The 20,875-nt window shown below is 36.6% G+C and overlaps 1 protein-coding gene across 1 annotated transcript in view; it reads left to right on the top strand.

The window, feature by feature from the left end:
• Positions 1-20,875, top strand: part of MYH15 (myosin heavy chain 15) — a 184,432-nt gene that overhangs the window by 107,036 nt on the left and 56,521 nt on the right. Inside the window, 6 exon segments of the mRNA XM_016187700.2 lie at positions 378-633; positions 4,393-4,635; positions 6,798-6,974; positions 8,825-8,970; positions 11,271-11,361; positions 13,561-13,950. Of these exon segments, the coding sequence (XP_016043186.2) occupies positions 378-633; positions 4,393-4,635; positions 6,798-6,974; positions 8,825-8,970; positions 11,271-11,361; positions 13,561-13,950 (1,303 nt within the window).

Below are 20,875 nucleotides of genomic sequence, written 5' to 3' on the forward strand. Positions count from 1 at the left end.
ATGCAAGTCCCTACAATACCATTACTAATTCCTACTTTACATTAAGATAGTCAAACTATACCCATATTCACTCCAATGCAGGTTTTTTAGCTCCCTATTTAATAGTCTCTTTCAAAATAATCTCCCATGTACAGGGTATTTGTGGTGAGAGCATTTGCAGGACACTACTTCATAATATTGCTAGGCCAGTAAGTCTTTCATAGGGTGTTACCAGACACAAATGAGAATCCAGATATAGAAGTGCTTTGAAAAGTAATGAGAAATTTTAATGATTCCTAAAAAGTTGTGCTTATTATAGATCTTAATTTGGAAAATAAATCTTATGCAGCCTGTGTTAGCTTGCTTTTCTCTCCCCCCCACCCCTACCCCCCATTTAGGGATGCACTTATTTTGATCCAATGCAATGTAAGAGCTTTCATGGCTTTCAAGAACTGGCCCTGGATGAAACTCTTTTTCAAGATCAAGCCTCTTGTCAAATCTGATGGAATGGGAACTGAGATAGCTGGGCTAAAGGAAGAGTGTATGCAACTGCAAAAAGCCTTAGAGAAATCAGAATCTCAGAGAGAGGAATTGAAAGCAAAGCAAGACTCCCTCATCTGGGAAAAGAATGACCTGCTTCTTCAGCTGCAGGCTGTGAGTGGTCCCACCATTTGTACTTCAAGATTTTAATTAGATTCTCCTGTTTTGTAGGCAGTGTTGACTTGAGAACAAAAAACAGAGACACTGTGCTTTTCAAATAACTATAGAATTCATCAAATACAGACAATGGAAACACTTAAAGAGATATCTTGTTATATGGTTTCACTGGCAGGATGTCTGACAAAGAGACAAACTATTAGTTGGGTTTTAGATATATAAAAGTACCACAGTCTGTCGTGGGAGCTAGGAAGTTCTGCGTCTTGATTGAAATTCAGTGTGTAGCTCATGACTCATTAGCAAATCAAAAGACAAGATTTAAGCAGTTCTGAAAAAAGCTTTACTGAGATCTTTGGGATTATTGCAGTCTGCTCCTAGCTGGGTTTTTTGATCTTGGTCCCCCTACTTCCCTTCCCCAGTTCAAACTAATATTACTAATCAATTAAGTTCTTTAAACTGCAATTTCAACCTTGAATTTACATGAAACTCACTTGTGAAGTATTAAAAAAAAAACAGAGAAAGCTGCCTAGATTCCACTTTCAGCTATTTTGATCAAGCAGATCTTGTGTGTTTCTTAATACTTTGTATGGGCAATTCTAATATTCAGTTAATATTATAAATCTGTTATCTTTTTAAAATTGTATTAGCTTTATTATTGGATAGAGAGAGCCAAAAATAGAGAGGGAAGGTGGTGACAGAGAGGAAGAGAGACAGAGGGACGCCTGCAGCTCTTGCTTCACCACTCATGAAGCTTTCCCTCTATAGGGGGAGACTGGGGCTTGAACCCAGGTTCTTCTGCACTGTGTAATGTATGTGCTTAACTAAATGTGCTACCACCTGGCACCTAGAAGTCTATTATATTAAACATCATGTTTAAAAAAAATAATGTTTTTTTCTTTCATGAAACCTCAGATCCTGTAACAATTGTGTTATAAACTCCATACCATTGGTCCTGGCATTCAAGTCAACATTTCTAATGTAATATTAGTGTGTCATTTCAGATGTCTTCTCTGTAGACTTGGAACTATTATTCCCAAACATCCTAAAGGGAGGTAGGAAATTGTATAAGTCACCACTAAATATTGTTGAGAGGGTCTTGGAAACTAACTTTCATTGAACAACTTATTGTAAAACCAAATTTATCATAGGCTATTTGATATGATCAAGAGTAAAGTCCCTATAGCATATGTAGGTCACTAAAACATTACAGAGGTGGAGGTAGATAGCAGAATTATTATGCAAAGAGTTTGTCATGCCTGAGGCTCCAAAGTCCCAGGTTCAGTCCCCCACACTACCATAAGTCAAAGCTTATTAGCTCTGTGGCTAAAACAAACAAACAAACAAACAACAATAACAAAAACACTAAAGAAGCACACAGACCTAAAATATTTCCAATATTCAGTAAAATTTATATTCTTTTATATCCCAACCCTCTTATTCCAGTTCAGGGTGGTGGGTGATTTGAGCCTAAAAGAACAGCGCAGGGAGCATGTCAGAAACCAATCCTCATCAGCATTAAAACAAAACAATATTGAACAAAATAACATTTCTCAAGGATCTTTATTATATTTTCCACCTCACTTATCATAGTTGTAATTTTTAAAGTATGTAAAATTTAAAAAAATTAAAATGTGTAAAATTGTAAAATTTTAAAATAAGCAAAACAGTTTCTCCTATTTTTTGGACTAAATACAGAAAATTCAATATTTTTAGTCTGACCCCCCCCCCCAACCCCAGTTGTTCTTTTATTGTGGGGATTTTCTATTCATCATTGTTTCAATAGGTCACATTTTACATAATAATTTACACCCAGAGCCAGACTCCTGACACATATTTAACATAGTATTGATTAAAGAATTTTAGTATTTATCAGCCTCATAGAGATACTTACCAAAAATACAAACCCTGGATCCCACTCCAAACCTAGTTTAAGATCTAAACTGTTAAGATATCACAATTTATAATAGTGTTACTTTGTCTAGTTAGAGGAACAGGCTATTTCGGGTGATAGCTGCCCTCCTTGTTCTAATCATTCTTCCTACAGACAGAGAGAATAGCCAGTGCTACCTGAGCTTATGTGAGAAGTAGACATGGACCCAACATGTGTAGGGAGTGGAGGTAAAAGTCTGGGAGACAGGATAAAGGCTTTATGTGGGGAGCAACAGAAACATGTAAAAAACAGTTCCAGGGCAAATCCAGGAAGGCTAAGGTGGCTTTAAATTGTAACTGTGATTTTAAAAAACTTTCAGAGGCATGAAATATTTTATTCACATTTAAGGCTACAAGTCAACATACTATGGATGAAGAAAATTAGGAAGGGATTCTTAAAAAATGTATTCATTTTCTGCAATACCAGTATGACTGAGTGAGCCCACTAGTCCATGAGGGAATAAATGTCAGTGGGGAAAGGATGATCTAACCCTTATGTGCCACAATATTGCTCAGCTGGTTCCCAGATCCCACAGTCATGCTTAATGAAGGGATCAATGATGGTCGATTGAACTGTCCTCTTCATTGGGTGATGGTGACAGGGTCATGTACTCATGCTGAATAGAGTAGAACAAACAACTCTTCTGCTTGTCAATCTGGGATGAACTAAGGTCAGATGCTTTCATATTTGCCAAATGCTGGAAACCTTAACATTTGTCTGCTTTTAATTTAGTACTTCTCTTTTGGAGATGAACTATTCTGTGCCTCTCACCATCTATACCTCTTTCTATCCCCTTTCTTGGGCAGGTAGATTTGCCAGGAGCTAATCAGAGACAAAATAGCTTGAATTTTTTCTTTTTCATATTATTGATCTAAAACACAGCAAAAACTTAAGCCAGGCAAAAAGATTGTTAATTGCCCAAACTGGCATATTTTGGAGAATGAGTGAGGTCTAGAGATGTAAGATGGAAATATATGTGGTTATGTTGCAGTGGGGGCTATAGTAATTAAGGATGTTCTCACAAAGAAGAGGCATTAGTTGGTGTCTAGTGGAGACAAATTAGAGGGGTTCAAAATTACAAAAGGTGCTTTTTGTAGCAGAAAACCAACTAGACCTGATTTTTTTTTTTCTCCTGACCCATATCACATAAATAGTGGGTCTTCTCAGAGAACTGGAAGCAGTATACTTGAAAGGATGAAAGGAAAGAGTATTTTACATTTAATGGGCATAACTTGTGGAGTTTATTGCAGGAAGAATCATTGTGGAAAAATAATTAGTTGAAAATAATAGTAAAATCTAGTTAGTGATTTGCAAATAGCCTTATAAATTCTGAATTCAGCCTAAGAATAAAAAACATACAACTCTATTAGAAGAAGCCTATATATTGAACAAATGCATCAGAACACTCATATATATTACAGAGCAACACTGCATTCTTAATACTATATTCTGGGCAGGCATCGCCTCAAATATTCCCATGTGTATTCTTTCACAAACTGTGATTTAAACAGCACACCGCTGGTTGTGGGAGGCATGTTAGCTCCTTTAGGCCACCAGGATTCTATTAAGTGCTTTAGAAGAGGTAATCTAATCTACTGAATGAATGGTTTGAAAGATTGAAAGCCCCTCCAAACACAAGCAAGTCCACCACTTCTCCACAATATGATCAGGGAACTGGGAATATTATTTCAACTGCTTAGGAAAGGTAGGTGAAAGTGCTGTGCAGAGGGCAGGCAATTATCTCTTTGCTATGTGTTAAGCAGCATTTCGCCTTGCTGATAAATTACTTCCAGCTGTTGGCAACAATTTTCTCCTCATCATGGCAGGAGCAAGAGACCCTGGCAAATGTTGAAGAGCAATGCAAGTTGCTGATTAAATCCAAGATCCAGCTGGAGGCCAGCATCAAGACACTGTCTAAACGGGTGGAGGAAGAAGAGGAGATAAATTCTGAGTTGACTGCCAGAGGGCGGAAACTTGAAGATGAATGCTCTGAGTTGAAGAAAGAAATCGATGACCTGGAAACAATATTGGCTAAGTCAGAGAAGGAGAAGCGTGCTACAGAGCACAGGGTACTTTTTTTTTTTTTTTTTTTGTATACTATTAGGAAGGCCTAGATGTCTGAATCCATTTCTAATCAGAATTTGGTACCAGACTTGCTGTTTAAATTAATCAACACTGTGGCCTGCCACTTTACAGTGCTGGGAGTCAGAACTGGCATAAAGTGAAGGACCTGATGAACTATGCTGTCCCAACTCAAATTTTCAACTCATATTTATAGAACCCCACTTAATCCCCCAAATGAAACATTTTTATTTGATCCAATCTCGTTGCATTTGAAACCTAATAGAATGAGCAAAATGGTTTCATTGGGCCTCTAACTTTTTTTTTTTGGAAAGAGAGCATTCATGATGCAGTTCACTAACAGGTGATTTGGGATGTCTGTAAATCCCCAGATCTGTCATTGGTGCCAAATCTGACCTTGAAGATGTCACTTTAATTCCAGTTAAAGACTTTGATGTTTTGTTCATTTCAGTTGCAATGTTTAACTTGTTCCGTCTATGTATGGATTAGGTTTGTGTTCAATTTCCTGTTAAACAACTCGTCTTCACAATGACCCTGTAATTTTGGCAGATTTTTAAGTAGCATCTCTTATAAACAATTTGAGGGTTTAATGATAGTCAGCTTCCTTTTTAAATTTTTTTGGGGGCATATTTTCCCAGCTGCCATTCTTCTTTAACTGCCACTTTCTTGGCATATTAAGGCACAAGAAGACTAATACATCTCCCCACCTCAATCAAGCAAAAGCTAAATTACCTTTAATGGTGGTGCTTTTATATAAGAATTTGACACGCTAGTGAAGGATGAATAATGAGTGATCTTACTCATAGGCAGAACTTAAGAAATAAGGGCAGAAAGGCAAAACTCAAAGCTAAACTTGGACTGGGTTTCATGTTTTGCACTCTAACAAAGGATTCTGGGAAAGGAGGGAAGAGAGGATACTAGGAGTGGGGGGAGGTTGAGGTCCTAGAATACAATAGTGGAAAAGCACTTAGGCTGAGGTAAGAATATTTTATAGACACCTATCATAGATGAGAAATTGTATCCATGTGTCAATAACTGTACTACAAACCACTAGCCCCTCCCCCATAAAATGATGCAACAACAAAAAAGAGTATGACATTATGAAAACTGATTATGTAATAATACTGATAATTTTTATTAACCAGAATACCCCATTATTTGAGATTTTCTTTTCTCTTTTTTTAAAAGGTCTATTTATGAGAGGGACAAGAGCTTACTCAGTGATATGTAATAGCAGGGATTGAACCATATATCTCACCTGCTCAGTTATCTCACCAGCCAAAGAAAACTGAAAATTTATGCATATATATGAAAAACATGAATTTAGATATTTTAAAGGATATAAAAATTGACTATATTTGATTATTTTTAACAATGGATGCATTTTTTTTAATCTTTATTTTTTTATTGGGTAGGCAGTCAGAAATTGAGAAGGAAGTGTGAGGTAGGGAGGGAGAGAGACAGACATCTGCAACCCTGTTTCAACACTGGCAAGCTGTCTGCCTGCAGGTGGGGACCAGGGGCTCCAACCTGGGGCCTTGCTTATTGTAATAGGCACCAGCGCCCAGCACAACAATGAATACTTTATGAGATGGTTTCCCTTCCTTCCTTTCTTTCTTCCTTCCTTCCTTCCTTCCTTCCTTCCTTCCTTCCTTCCTTCCTTCCTTCCTTCCTTCCTTCCTTCCTCCCTCCCTTCCTTCCTTCCTACCTTCCTTTCTCTCTCTCTCTCTCTCCCCCACCCCCTCTGTCTCTTTTGCCTCCAGGGTTATCGATGGGGTTCCGTGCCAGCCCCATGAATCCTTGGCTCCTGGTGGCCATTTTTTTCCCTTCTCTTTTACTCAATAGGACTGAGAGAAATTGAGAGGGGACATATGGAGAAGGAGAGAAAGATACCTGCAGACCTGCTTCACTGCTTGTGAAATGTCCCCGCTGCAGGTGGGGAGGAGGAGCTCAAACCCTTGCATGGATCCTTCCACTTAGTACTATGAGTGCTTAACTGGGTGCTCCATGGTCTGGCCATTCTTTATTTCTTTTCTTTTAGTTTCTGTTGTTGTTGTTTTGTTTAGAGAAATGAGAAGACATCCTTTAGTGTTACTACCAACTTATTAGCAGTAGCTCTAATGAAGAGGTTCTTGTCTTCCTCCCACAGGTTAAGAACTTGACTGAGGAAGTGGAGTCTCTAAATGATGACATTAACAAACTTAACAGAGAGACCAAAGTTATGGAGGAGGCCCATCAGCAGATCCTGGAAGACTTGTGTATGGAGGAGAAGAAAGTCAGCAACCTCAGCAAAGTCAAATTACAGTTGGAACAAAAAATAGATGAAGTAAATAGTGATGTACCTAGTTGGTTAACCTCCTGCCTACATATATGCTAACTTCTAATTTTTTAACTTTATTTATTCATTTTCCCCTTTCGTTGCCCTTGTTGTTTATCGTCATTGTTGTTGTTATTACTATTGTTGTTATTGCTGTCATTGCTGTTGGGTAGGACAGAGAGAAATGGAGAGAGGAGGGGAAGACAAAGAGTAGGAGAGAAAGATAGACACCTGCAGACCTGCTTCACTGCCTGTGAAGTGACCCCCCTGCAAGTGGGGAGCTGGGGGCTTGAACTGGGATCCTGATGCCAGTCCTTGTGCTTCGTGCCATGTGTACTTAACCTGCTGAGCCACCTCCCGGCTCCCAGCTTCTAATTTTTAATTAATTTATCTTGATAGTTTCAGAAAAAACATAGTTGCTTGGTTTATTTCTCTTACTACTTAGAAATACAGTTTTTTTTCCTGGTGTACTCTGAACTGTCATAGTATAAGACAGGCTCCAGAACTTGTCTTAGTTTTCAAATTCAACTTTCATACAACCTTGGAAAGTGGACAAAGAACATTTGGATGAGTTATAAATTGTTATTCTAAATAGCTGACTTCTCCTGATAGTCCCCACAGGTATGTTGGTATTTTACTTGAGGCAAATGTTGTAGGGTTGGTTTAGAGCCTGATTGTGTCTCCAGGTCTGCAGTGCTAAGGGTTATTCATAGTTGAAAGATATGTGTAAGGCACAAGCTGTGTTTCACCAAAACTATTAGAAAATCATCTAAGATTCTAAAGATGATGCTTCTGCTCTACCTTTAAGCTCATTGTGTAATACGGATCAGTCTCAGTGGGTAGGCTCATTATCATCTACTTTCTCCTTCATATATTTCTTTATTACCTACTAGTTGTCTAATATCTCTTCTCATTTCCATTAATTGTGTATCTCAGAATGCCTGAGTATGATTTACTGGTCAGTCTGTGTATGTGTGCTCATGTGTTCATTTTTGCTCTTTTAACAAAGACACACACGTGCACACACAGACAGATACACACACTTTGTTCTATCTCCCAGAAATCCCCATATCCTTCACTTGAATTTCATATTTGTTGTTGATTACAGAGATTAATTTCTCTTGCTGAAAAGTAACTGTATCAATGAACAAATAGCAATACTATAACTATGACCTAGCCTCCCCCTATACTATCATCAATATGATTATGATAGCAGTAATCTAAATAAATCCAGACAAAGTAGGAATTTTCTGATCAACCGCCACAGAGTGGTGTTATGAACTAGAATAGGGTGTCAGGGTGATGAAGGAGGTATGGAAACCATGACATGTGAGATGTACTTTAAAAGACAATGAGTAGGACACCCAGGATAGTTGCCTAATATTTAAAGATGGCCATGTGGAGACAGATTTGCATGGTGTTGCTCGGGGATCAAAGTTTAGACTCGTGGGAAAAATTTACAGAGAATATTTTGGCTTCTTATGAAGAAGCTCTCTTGAGTAAATGGACTTATCCACCCATGAAATGAGCTGCCATTGAAGGAGTGAACTTCCTTCACCAAAAGCAATCAAGCAAGGACCATTTATCATTGATTTCCTTCTCTAGGGTAGAACTCCTTCACTAAAATTTCCTGGTTTTGTTGTGGTTTCTATTTGTTTTTTGTTATCCTATTGCTGCATGCTCTATTTATTTAAACTACCTATATAACCTTTTCAGAATAGGTGTTTGTATGTGTATTTCTTTTTCTGGAAGGTAAGTATTTAATGAATACATTTATGAAGTCTGAATCTTACCTGTTTACTTGACATCTAGTGATATCAAATAATATCTAATATCTAAATAATATCTCCTTTTGTCAGCTTGAGGGTACCATTGAGCAGGAGAGAAAATCTAGAATGACCTGTGAAAGGGAGAAACACAAACTGGAGCATGACTTAAAGATGAATCAGGAACGTCTAGAGGAGATGCAGAGCAGCCAACTGTTGTTAGCAGAAAAACTGAGGAAGTAAGCCTATGGTCTGCTGATACAAGAGTCTGAAAGCCTGATGTTGGAAGAAATAGATCTTTAATATCACTTAGTCTTGTGGTTCTAAAGCCCAAGTGTCTCAAGACCTGAAGAGGGGATAACAAGTCAAGGAAAAACTTTTTTTCCCCCTGGATGTTACTGTGCTCTCCTTTTTCAATTATAACAATAACAATTTAGAAGAATATAACCAAGCAGTCATCTGACTAGCAGATGTGAATGAAAGGTCTAAGACATCTATATGAGTAATTGGCAACAAGTCACAAATAAAAAGAAGCTTGCTTCTTTTATCCTGATGAGACCAATGACATAAAACATTAAAATTAAAAAATTTACTCTAGTATAAAGTATGATAGACTGATTGAAGTCAAATAAGAGGACTCCCTGACTTGTGCCACAGACATATGGATTCTGTCATATCAGATTTTGTATAAAGTGAAGTGTACTTTTATCCAGGCTGGAATTTAAGTCAGATCAAGCCCTGCTTTTGTAATGAGTGTCAGACTTTTATACAGATAAAGATTGTGGAGGGGAGGAAGGTCATGGGCAATCAGAGATAGGTAAGGAACAATCACTTGCCATTACCTCCCCATAAGTTTATATTAGACAGTCCAAATCCAATGCTTTTGTGGTTCAATTTCATTATTTAAAAATGTCTACTTTTTGACTGACTTAGCACAATTCATTTCTACATAGTTGTTTGGGTAAAATACCTTACTATGTAAATATTAAACCTCAATGTCTAAAACAAAAGATGATCATCAAAATTAGCAGATGTTGCAATTCATATGAATGCCTCATAACTCAAAGAACTCAGAGCACAGTGGCTTTGTCAGTTCTCTTTCACCTTTCAATGAAATGCATTTTCTCAATGAAATAGTTTTCTTGTTTTTTTTTTTTTTAAGATTTTATTTATTTATTCATGAGAAAGATAAGAGAGAGAGAAAGAACCAGACATCACTCTGATATATGTGATGCTGGGGATTGAATTAGGGACCTTATGATCTAGAGTCCAGTGCTTTATCAACTATGTCACTTTTGGGCCACTTCTGTGTTTTTTTTTTTTTAGACTGTCTTCTAAGCACTTAGAATTTTCACGTTATCTTGAAGAAAGGAGATGATAGTAGGAAACTGTGAGGTTTTAAAGTGAGATAAAGTGAGGTTAAAGCTGGGAGCACATTGGTAGTTGAGGAAAACAGTGAAAAGAGAGTTAAGTGAGCAGACACAAGCTTCTCCTCTACCTATTTCTGTACACAAGTAGTGCATATTGTGTGCTTGAGTTACCATTAACACGCCTGTGTTCAGGTTTGGAAAAGAGGAAATAAGAAATTTTACTAATGTGTTAGAACCATGAAGGGCAAAATGACTTATGTTTTCTTAGCATTTAATTTTGAAAATTGTGTTGCAGTCAGCAAAGTGAAAATGAAGCTCCATGTCCTTGTAGATTATAGGTTGAAAAACCACTGGTATTTTAGAAATTCATGTTTCTAGAAGATTACCACTTTGTTGTAAATCTTTTTTTTTCTTAAAAAAATATATGAATATACACATGCAAAAATTAAGTGAGTGGCATTTAAAATTAGAGATGACAGTGTAGCATGCTTAACAAACGATGCTAAGAATATTAGCAATCCATTTTCTGAGTTGACATGTGTTAATATTATATACAAATATAGATAAATAATAACTTAATGCTGCTGTTGGAGTGCAAGTGGCAGGACAGTATATTTTTAAGCACATGCCTTTAATTAATCAACCCGTTCCTCAAACATTTTCACTCTAGACAATGAAGTATATGAGGTGGTTGGTAGATTAACGGTGTTATCTATAAAAGCAAATTTTGACAGAAATAAAAGTGTTCATTAGTAGGGAAATGGATAAACTATAAACTATAGAAGTCTAAATCACAGCTAGTTTTTAAATAAAACATTCTATGTGTAGTTCATTGTGGTGGTGGTGGCGGAACTCCACTGTATCATTTGGGTGGAAATAAGGTATACCTTTCACAGCAAAGAAAATGAAATTGTTCCACTTACATATAAAAAATTAAGTTTAATATTTTGAACATTTCTGGGAGCATTCAACCAAATTGACCCTGGTGGTTACCTCTGGGGCAGGAGAAGAGATTTGACATGATAAAAAAGACTTCAGCTAAAGATGTAATCACTGAAATTTTGCAATAAGAGTAAATTAATGTGCTATTATTATATATTTTTAAATAGTTAAACAAAAATGTATTATTCTGATTTTTTTTCTTGTCAATTCAATTATTTTCCTAACAGGAAAGAATTAGAAATTAATCAGATGATGTCAAAAGTGGAGAATGAGAAAGGCCTAGTGACTCCACTGCAGAAGATGGTTAAAGACTTTCAGGTAATCACTTATCAAGTACCTGTGTGGAACTGTGTGGAGATCTAAGAGTAATGGCTGTTGCTCTAGTGACAAACTCTGTTGAGGTATCTATCTGTTCAATGAGCCAGCCATACAGACAGAGGCAGAAAAGAACAGTGCTTGAGAGGTTTAGCTGTGGAATCCACAGCTATGTTATTTTAGAGAAAATTACTTGGTAATTTTATCCTTTCTATTGGTAAGTTTAAGTTTCTTTATCATAAAGATAGCAATACACAAAATAACTAATTCATTAAATGCTTTCTATAAATTAGGCATTGTGCTAAGCCCTGGACATGCATTTCTTCACTCAGTAATCCTCTTGACAACTTTGAAATAATATTATTATATACAACAATCTATTTAAGCAGGAAGAACTGTACTCGACCCATAGAAAGCCTCATTGTTAACAATTTAATTTTTATGATTATTAGTCTTTGGGATGAGATGTTAATCATGCTGAAAATATTCTTTGCAACACTTGCAGTCTCAAAGCATTATTTGATAATTGTAGTTATTTGTAGGTAGTTCATATGACTGTTGTAAACCATGCAATCATGTTATAAAGTAACTGAAATACACAGAGCTTCCCATATGCATACAGTTAGATGTATTTCCTTTGACGTTAGATGTTTATCTTGGTAATATAACCATTAATCAAATTATCTTTAAAGTTTTGATTAAAAATTTTCTTCTGACAATTATTGTCTAAGCTATTTTGACAAAAGATGAAAAACTCTTCTCACAATTTTATGGGCACATTTTATGGGCACAATTTTATGGGCACTGTTAGGCACAATATTAATCTTCAAATGATATTATGTTTACTAGACATGTCTTCAAATGACATTTTATTCATTTTTTTTTTGTTTAATGAAAAGATACATTTCACACCCTGGTCATAAAATGTAACTCTAAAAATTATTTTTAGGAAAGTTTTGGAAGTGTACCAGTGACAGTATTGCTTGAAATAAAGGGTTAAATCCCAAGAGAGCAAGTTAGAAGGGGATCACTTTTACTTGGATATGAAAGTCATAGTTTTTTTCTAGCATCTTTTCTGTCAGCACTCCCTTACAAATATGACAGTGTACTTATTTGGTATAATCTAAAAAAAAAATAGCTTCTTCATAATACTTTTAAAAATTTTATTTTATTTATTTACTTTGGATAGAACCAGAGATAAATTGAAGGGAAGGAGGAGAGAGAGAGAGGAAGAGAGAAACACCCACAGCCCTGTTTTACTGCCCCTAAAGCTTCCCCCTGCAGGTGGGACAGGAGGGTTGAATCTGGGTTCTTGTGCATGGTTTGCTCTTCAGGTATATCACTGCACATACCCATGATACTCTTAATGAAAAGGACAATGATTTTTTATTAGTGATTTAATATTGATTTACAAAATTATAAGGTAATAGGGTTATAATTCCATAACAGTTCCACTACCAGTGTTCAGTGTCTCATCCCCTCCACTGGAAACTGCAATAGTTCATCCACTGACACAGATCCAGGTTACTTTATATCTATAACTATCTGTACCTATATATAGATTTTTTTTTGCCCATTTTTCCACGTTCCTGCCTTGATTTATCCTCCAACTCACACCCATATGTATTACTACTTCTGAGTGGAAAGGATAATAATTTCTTAAAAGAAAATAAGGAACTAAATTTTTCAGAATTGTGTATAAAATATAATTGCTGCTGCTTCTATGAGTAAGTTGCTTTAAATGGAGATAATCTTTCCATTGATCATATTTTTGCTCAAGTCCAGTAGTTGAAATTATCAGATAAATGAAGTCCAGATGAGCAAATCATTGCATATGAAATTCATTATGTTATTTTTTTCACAAGCTCTCTTTAAATTTTCTTGTTATGAGCTATGTATTTCCTATTCTGTTGGGAAGTGCTCTCTATATGAAGTTTTTCTCTATGAATATAATTTAAGAAGTTGTTCATTACCAAGGGCTGTAAGGTCTTGAGGAACTGCAAATTTTAATTCTGATCTTGGTGCTGATTTAGAGCAAATCATTTAATTTTTTGTATATTTTAACTTCTTTAACTATAAAATGGGAACAAAAAGTGTTTTTTTTCTTTACTTCACTAAGTGTGAATAAAGATACAGTAAATTTCTTGAATATAAACTATGCTGCAAAGTGCATAGTAAAATTAAATTTATCTATTGCTACAGATTCAAATACAGTATTTGAAAGAACAACTGGAAGCTGAAAAAACCACTCGAGCCAAGGTGGAGAGGGAGAGAGCAGACCTTACCCAAGAACTGGAAGACTTGAATGAGAGGCTGGAAGATGCAGGGGGAGCCAGCTTGGCTCAATTAGAGATAACTAGGAAACAGGAAAGTAAATTCCAGAAGCTTCGCCAAGACATGGAAAAAACCACACTGTACTTTGAAGCATTGTCTGCATCTTTGAAAAAAAGGCATGCAGACAGTGTGGCTGAGCTTGAGGGACAGGTAGAAAATCTACAGCAGGTCAAGCAGAAATTAGAAAAAGACAAGAATGACTTGCAGCTAGAAGTCGATGACCTCCTGATCCGGGTTGAACAGATGGCCAGAGCTAAGGTAAATATTCCCAAATTCTTGTATACTTCAAAACATATATCTAGGTAAAAAGGGTAAAGAAAAAAAAAACAACTTATAAACTTAGACTGATGACTCAGGATGTTTGTTAATAGAGGCTATACTTTTTTCACATTTATTACATTAGGGCTAGCCTCAGTGGTCATTGTCATGACCATCACCTGAAAGTAGCCTGATAGTGACTTCTGTTCCGTGTTCCTGTGGGTCTTTCTGTTGGTAGCATAAATAAGTAAGCTGGAAAAGTCACCAGTTTTGTGAGTGGTGAATCTTTCTTTTTATGGGCATCACTCTTTGGAGTGACCCAAATACTTATAAAGTCTGAGCGTATAGTGAACACAAACAATTTTGCTGAGAGGATAGTACTTTGTCCTCATGTATTCTAGTGTCTCTTTATCTATCTAGCACTAGGAGAAAGTTTCATTGCACGGTTTTTCTTTACTGATTCCATTAATCTTTATAATGTAATCTCACATCTTATTTGTACCAGGTCACAAATAATAACCACTGTAGCTTTTGGTCATTGAACGGAGGCTTGCTTTATGTAAGAGAAGAAAAATAATACAAAATTGTCCCTATGAGCAGAATTTATAAAATAATTTGGGAGAAAAAGATAACAGTAAAACCTGATCATCATAAACTATGATTGAGAACAATGTAGAATGTCTTCAGAGATCTTGATTGACTCCCAAAGTGATTGGCATTAAATCTCTTTGAAGAACACATTGGACAAAAAGAGGTACAATCACATTGTTTTTCTTCTCTTTCTCTTAATTACCCCTGTCACCCCACCCTGGTTGTCTCAGACTATAAATCTACCACAGACTTAAGACTTCTCTTCCTTCTCTGTCTCTGCTGCATTTTGCATTGATTTTTGCCTTTCATTTAGCATGAAAGTATTCACTCTTCAGGCCTTGCAGACTTTATTTGCTTTCCTTAGCTCAAATGAGGTCATAGAAGATTTCACTCTGCCCATTCTCTGTTTTGCCTCTTGTTCATACTCAAGAACTCATCTACTTCTGTACATTTTTATAAAAAATCTCATAATAATAAAACTGTTGATAGGCTATCAATATTAACTATTATTCAAATTAACTATGCATGAATTTCATTCTTTCCAACTTCCTCTAGAAGTTTATTGCAGCTAAGAATTTCTTTATTTTTCTAATTCACTTCTGATTAATTTTATATGAAACTTTCCCTCAGATTATAACTCTGACTTTTTGATTCCTTCTTTTCAATAAATAACAAAACCTAGTAAGATCAAAACCATATAGCATAATTTCTCTTGTCACTTCAAATTTTCTTTCCTCTATTCCACTTCTTTCCTTTTCCCCCACTAAAGAATAAAATATATACCTACTTAATCATTATTTGCCCAGACTTTCCTTCACATATTAGGGATAATATTTTGAGAAGAAAATAGTTTGTACATCTCTGTCCTGATCAGTTTCTTTAAAAAAAAAAGTGTTCAGCATAACATCACCCTAAGATCCTATAGCTTAAAACAATAGTTTATTATTATCTCTGTTAGTTCTGTGGTCTAACAGGCTTAATTCAGGGTTGGTTGAGACTGGAACTAGCTGAGAATGCAGTTAAGTGGCTGATTGCTGGGTTGGGACAGTTAGAACATCTGAGGGCTGTTTGGAAATATCTTATCTGTATGTGACCTCTCCACATAGCTTGAGCTTCCTCACAGATGGCAACCACCAGGGGAGTAAAAATTTCTTGCACAACAATTTCTTGCATTAAAAGTATTCCAAGAGACCAAGGCAGAAGCTGTAAACATTTTTGTAAAGTAAACTTTTTATTTTTTTTTTTTTAAAATCACATATTTAAAAATAAATATTTATTTATTTTTATTATGATGATAAATGGTTTATAGTAAATACAGTGATCCATGTGTAAAATTTTTCTATTTTCTGCAAAGCACAATCACAGCCAGCCTAGGTCCTCCTCCACCATCACGCACCAGGACCTGAATGCACCTGCACCCCCAGAGTCCTTTACTTTAGTGAAATATACCAAACCCAGTCCAACTTCTACTTTGTGTCTCCCCTTTATATTCTTACTTCTCAACTTTTGTTCATACATACTACAACTTTCATAGCCACTCATCTGTTATTGACACCTAGGCTTTGGCTACTAGAAACTGTGCTCCTATGAACATAGGTATACATAGACCTTTTTGTATAGGTGTGTTTTATTCCGTAGGATATATCTCCAGGAAAGGAATTTCCAGGTCACAGGGTAGATCTATTTCTAGCCTTCTGAGAGTTCTCCAAACTGCTTTCCACAGGATTTAGACCAATTTACATTCCCATCAACTCTCCAGGAGGGCTCCTTTACCCTTGCAACCTCCAGTATTTATTGTTACTATCCTTTCTAATGTATGAGAATCTCAGGAGTGAAATAGTATCTCATTGTTGTTTTTATTTGAATTTTTCTGGCAATAAAGAACTAAACTTTTCTTTCTTTCTTTTTTTATTTTATTTATTATTTTATTTTATTTTATTTTATTTTTTTATTTAAGAAAGGATTAATTAACAAAACCATAGGGTAGGAGAGGTACAATTCCACACGATTCCCACCACCCAATCTCCATTTCCCACCCCCTCCCCTGATACCTTTCCCGTTCTCTATCCCTCTGGGAGCATGGACCCAGGGTCATTGTGGGTTGCAGAAGGTAGAAGGTCTGGCTTCTGTAATTGCTTTCCCGCTGAACATGGGCGTTGACTGGTCGGTCCATACTCCCAGTCTGCCTCTCTCTTTCCCTAGTAGGGTGGGTCTCTGGGGAAGCGGAACTCCAGGACACATTGGTGGGGTCTTCAGTCTAGGGAAGCCTGGCTGGCATCCTGATGACATCTGGAACATGGTGACTGAAAAGAGAGTTAACATACGAAGCCAAACAAATTGTTGAGCAATCATGGACCCAAAGCTTGGAATAGAGGAGAGGAAGTGTTAGGGGGGTACTCACTGCAAACTCTAGTGCACTTCTGCATTCAGGCATATATTTTGCAGTAGTTTACAGATACGTGTGAACATAAGCTCTCTCTCACAGAAACTGGTCTATATCTAGGTTTTGGGACTTTATTAGAAAGTGAACCACCTGAGATGAAATTAGAATATACTATGAAAGGAAAGGTCTCACCCGAGTAATGAAGTTGAAGGGTTGTCATTCCACACGTGAAGTCTCTGGACACAGTCTGAAGTGAAGCATGTTGAGGTGGTAATCGTTGTGTTGGTTAGGTTGTGATCGGCAGATGCAATATTATTTGATATGGATTGGGAGAGGTATATGGGAAAGTGGACCCTATCCAATGGTTCCAGGACTAGGGGAAGTAGAGGCTCCATAGTGGAGATGTGAGGTTCCTGCTGTCTTAGGGTTCAAAAAGACAATCGATAGTTAATGTTATCATCACATTATTTGGTAATTGGGTTAACTTTGAAAAGTCCTTTTTTTATATATATATATTTATTTTATTTTTATTTAATTTATTCCCTTTTGTTGCCCTTGTTTTATTGTTGTAGTTATTATTGATGTTGTTGTTGTGGGATAGGACAGAGAGAAATGGAGAGAGGAGGGGAAGACAGAGAGGGGGAGAGAAAGACAGACACCTGCAGACCTGCTTTACCACCTGTGAAGGGACCTGCCTGCAGGTGGGTAGCCGGGGGCTTGAACCGGGATCCTGTTGCCGGTCCTTGAGCTTAGCGCCACCTGCGCTTAACCCGCTGCGCTACAGCCGGACTCCCTGAAAAGTCCTTTTGTTAGGGTTTGCTGTACAGTACCCAGTATCTTGTATATAGCTGTGCTATTGGTTGCTTCTGATCTACTTGGTCTAGGCTTTTGAGAGAGTCTGCATATCAATTACACAGCCTATATATTGAAAAGATTCAGTTTGTGTTTTGAAAAACTTCGAGACATACAATTAATTTTCCCCCTCGTATTAATTAACTAGTGATTTATATGACTACATTTTACTAGGAGTGTACATAAACACCATTCCCACCACCAAAAGACTGTGACTCATTTCTTTCTTTCTTTCTTTCTTTCTTTCTTTCTTTCTTTCTTTCTTTCTTTCTTTCTTCCTTCCTTCCTTCCTTCCTTCCTTCCTTTCTTTCTTTCTTTTTATATTTATTTTCCCTTTTGTTGCCCTTGTTTTCATTGTTGTTGTAGTTATTATTGTTGTTGATGTCATTGTTGTTAGATAGGACAGAGAGAAATGGAGAGAGGAGGGGAAGACAGAGGGGGAGAGAAAGATAGGCACCTGTAGACCTGTTTCACCGCCTGTGAAGTGACTCCCCTGCAGGTAGGGAGCCGGGGGGCTCAAACTGGGATCCTTATGCCAGTCCTTGCATTTTGCGCCACCTGCGCTTAACCTGCTACACTACCAACCAACTCCCTTAAACTTCTTTTTTTGAATTAGTGATTTAATAATGATTGACAAGATTGTGGCATAAAAGGGGTAAAATTCCACACAACTCCTACCACCAGTGCTTCATATCTCATCCCGTCCACTGGAAGGTTCTCTATTCTTTATCCCTCTGGGAGTATAGACCAAAGAGCTTTATGAAGTGCAGAAGGTGGAAGGTATGGATTCTGTAATTGCTTCTTCATTGCATATGAGAATTAACAGGTAGGCTGAAATCTCCTGCCTGTTTCTCTCTTTCCATGGTGGGATAGGACTCTGGGGAGGGTGAGCTCTTAGGATACATTGTTGAAGACATCTGCCCAGGAAGTCAGGTTGCTGTCATAGTAGCATCTGCAACCTGGTGGCTGAAAAACAGTAACATATAAAACAGAATTTGGTCCAGAAATTGATAAATCACTGGACTCTCAAGCATGAGGTCTCAAGTTCAGCTCTTGTCAGCACATATACCAGAATGATGTCTGGTTCTTTCTCTCTTTTCTATCCTTCTCAATGAAAATAAATAAAATACTTTAAAAAGATATAAAACAGATCAAATTGTTTAATAATCAGGAACCTAGAGGTCATAATAGAGCAACTGGAACTAAAGGTCTTCATGTAGGAATCCATGAAGTCAAGAAATAAACTCCTATGCAGCAGAGTGGCTGCTACTCCCATTACTTACAAGTAACAGCCTGTGGTCTACAAGACGGTTTGAATACCACAGAGTGGTATTTATTAGGAGACCCACAACTCAATATATCCTTTACTATCTTCCTTAGTCTTTTAGCCTCTTAAAAAAGTTTCCTTAAATTTTTATTTAAAAAATCAGTAATGCCTCCCTTTTCTCAAATCAGCGAGTCTAAAATCAAAATTAGAACGTTTTCATAAGGTTGGCATTTTCTCTGGATAATGTTTTCACTAGCTGTTTCTTTTTCTTTCATGTTTGCTAAATGGATATTTCCATTACTTATTTCCTAAGCTTGTAATTGACCACCCGCTTCCTTTCTGTTCTTTGCTTTCCAATCAAGTGTTGTAGCAGATCAATTCTACACTGTTTATAGCTTTTCATTCTATTCCCATTCACTTGTGGGACATTATTATCTTTTAACTGAGTGATTGCACTGTTTTCCTAAAGCATCCTTTAAGCTCTTCTTGCTTTTTTCCTGATTCATCTTATTTAGTATCCACATGAGGGTTTAACAACATGATTTTACTGAATCATGTCCCTGCTGAAATCTGGACTACAAGATTCTACCATTTAAGATATCCTGTGGCCTGTTATCTGGTACCACCTGCCACAATTTTAGATTCCATTATTTTCTTTCATGGACCCCCCCCCTTTCAGCTAAACTAGAATGCTTACCTTCCACTAAATAACCATTTTTTCACCAACGTGCCTTTTCTAAATTAAACTTTCTCCCTGGAATGCTCAAATTCAACTTCCCATGTTAAAATTTTATGTTTCTGAATTCTTATAGCACTTTTGAGGTCCCTCTTGTACTATTACATTATACAGTCTTTTAACTTTGCTTAAGTAGAAAGCATCTCTAAGGAGAAACTAGGTCTTATTTTACTCATGTTTACTACATGCTCTGCATAATCTGTGTACTCATTTACTAGCATAAACTTTTACATTTACTTCTTGGGAATTCTGCGGATCACTGGGTCAATGACTTATCCAAGTTCACATAATGATATAATAGAGATTGACCTCAGTTCCATATGCTGTATATATTTGTGGGTGACCACATCCTGCTGCAGCTTTAAATATGTATTGCTGGGATAAATCATTTCTATTCCTCCTCATAGGCATATACATTCTGGTGAATTTTTTTGAATTGTTTACTTCATCTTTTGCTGAATTATAATGCCAGAAATGCCAATACTCAATGGTACAGTAGAAACTGAAGCATTTTCAAAAAACATATTATGCTGACAGAGAGGCCCAGGGCAATTTAGAAGTATAGGCAATCTCACAATTATCTTGATTATTTTGAATTCCCATTGGCTCCTGCATTTCTGGGAGGTAGCATTTTTATGCATCATTTTAAGAACCAGATTTAAAATCAATGTGCTGTATTTTATTAACCTCTTATTTCTTGGTATCAAAATGTGTATATTTTTATACTTAAATTTAAGTTCTTTTGCAGGTAGAAAACTCCTTTGTATATTGCATCCCTATACAGGCCACTTTTACATAAACAATCTCATTGTATTTTGATCTTGTTTATGGAAAGACCTTTTGAACTGGTTAAAAAAGAAAAAAAAAACTTTTCCAGTAGCTAGCATTGCCCAAGGATACCTAACATTTGAAGCTATGCCTAAGACTAAGTGCCTTTTCACTCTACTCCATTGGCTGCTTTCTCTGCTTTATACACAGCCCAGTTTAGCTTTACTATACAAGTGTCTTTTGCAAATTATGGCTTCTCTGGCTCCTTTCCTTGCCATTTCCATGCACCACTGCCCAAATTATTTTATAGAGATCTGTATTTCTTTAC

This window comes from Erinaceus europaeus, chromosome 9 (assembly GCF_950295315.1).
Source record: "Erinaceus europaeus chromosome 9, mEriEur2.1, whole genome shotgun sequence".
In the NCBI taxonomy this organism is placed as follows: domain Eukaryota; kingdom Metazoa; phylum Chordata; class Mammalia; order Eulipotyphla; family Erinaceidae; genus Erinaceus; species Erinaceus europaeus.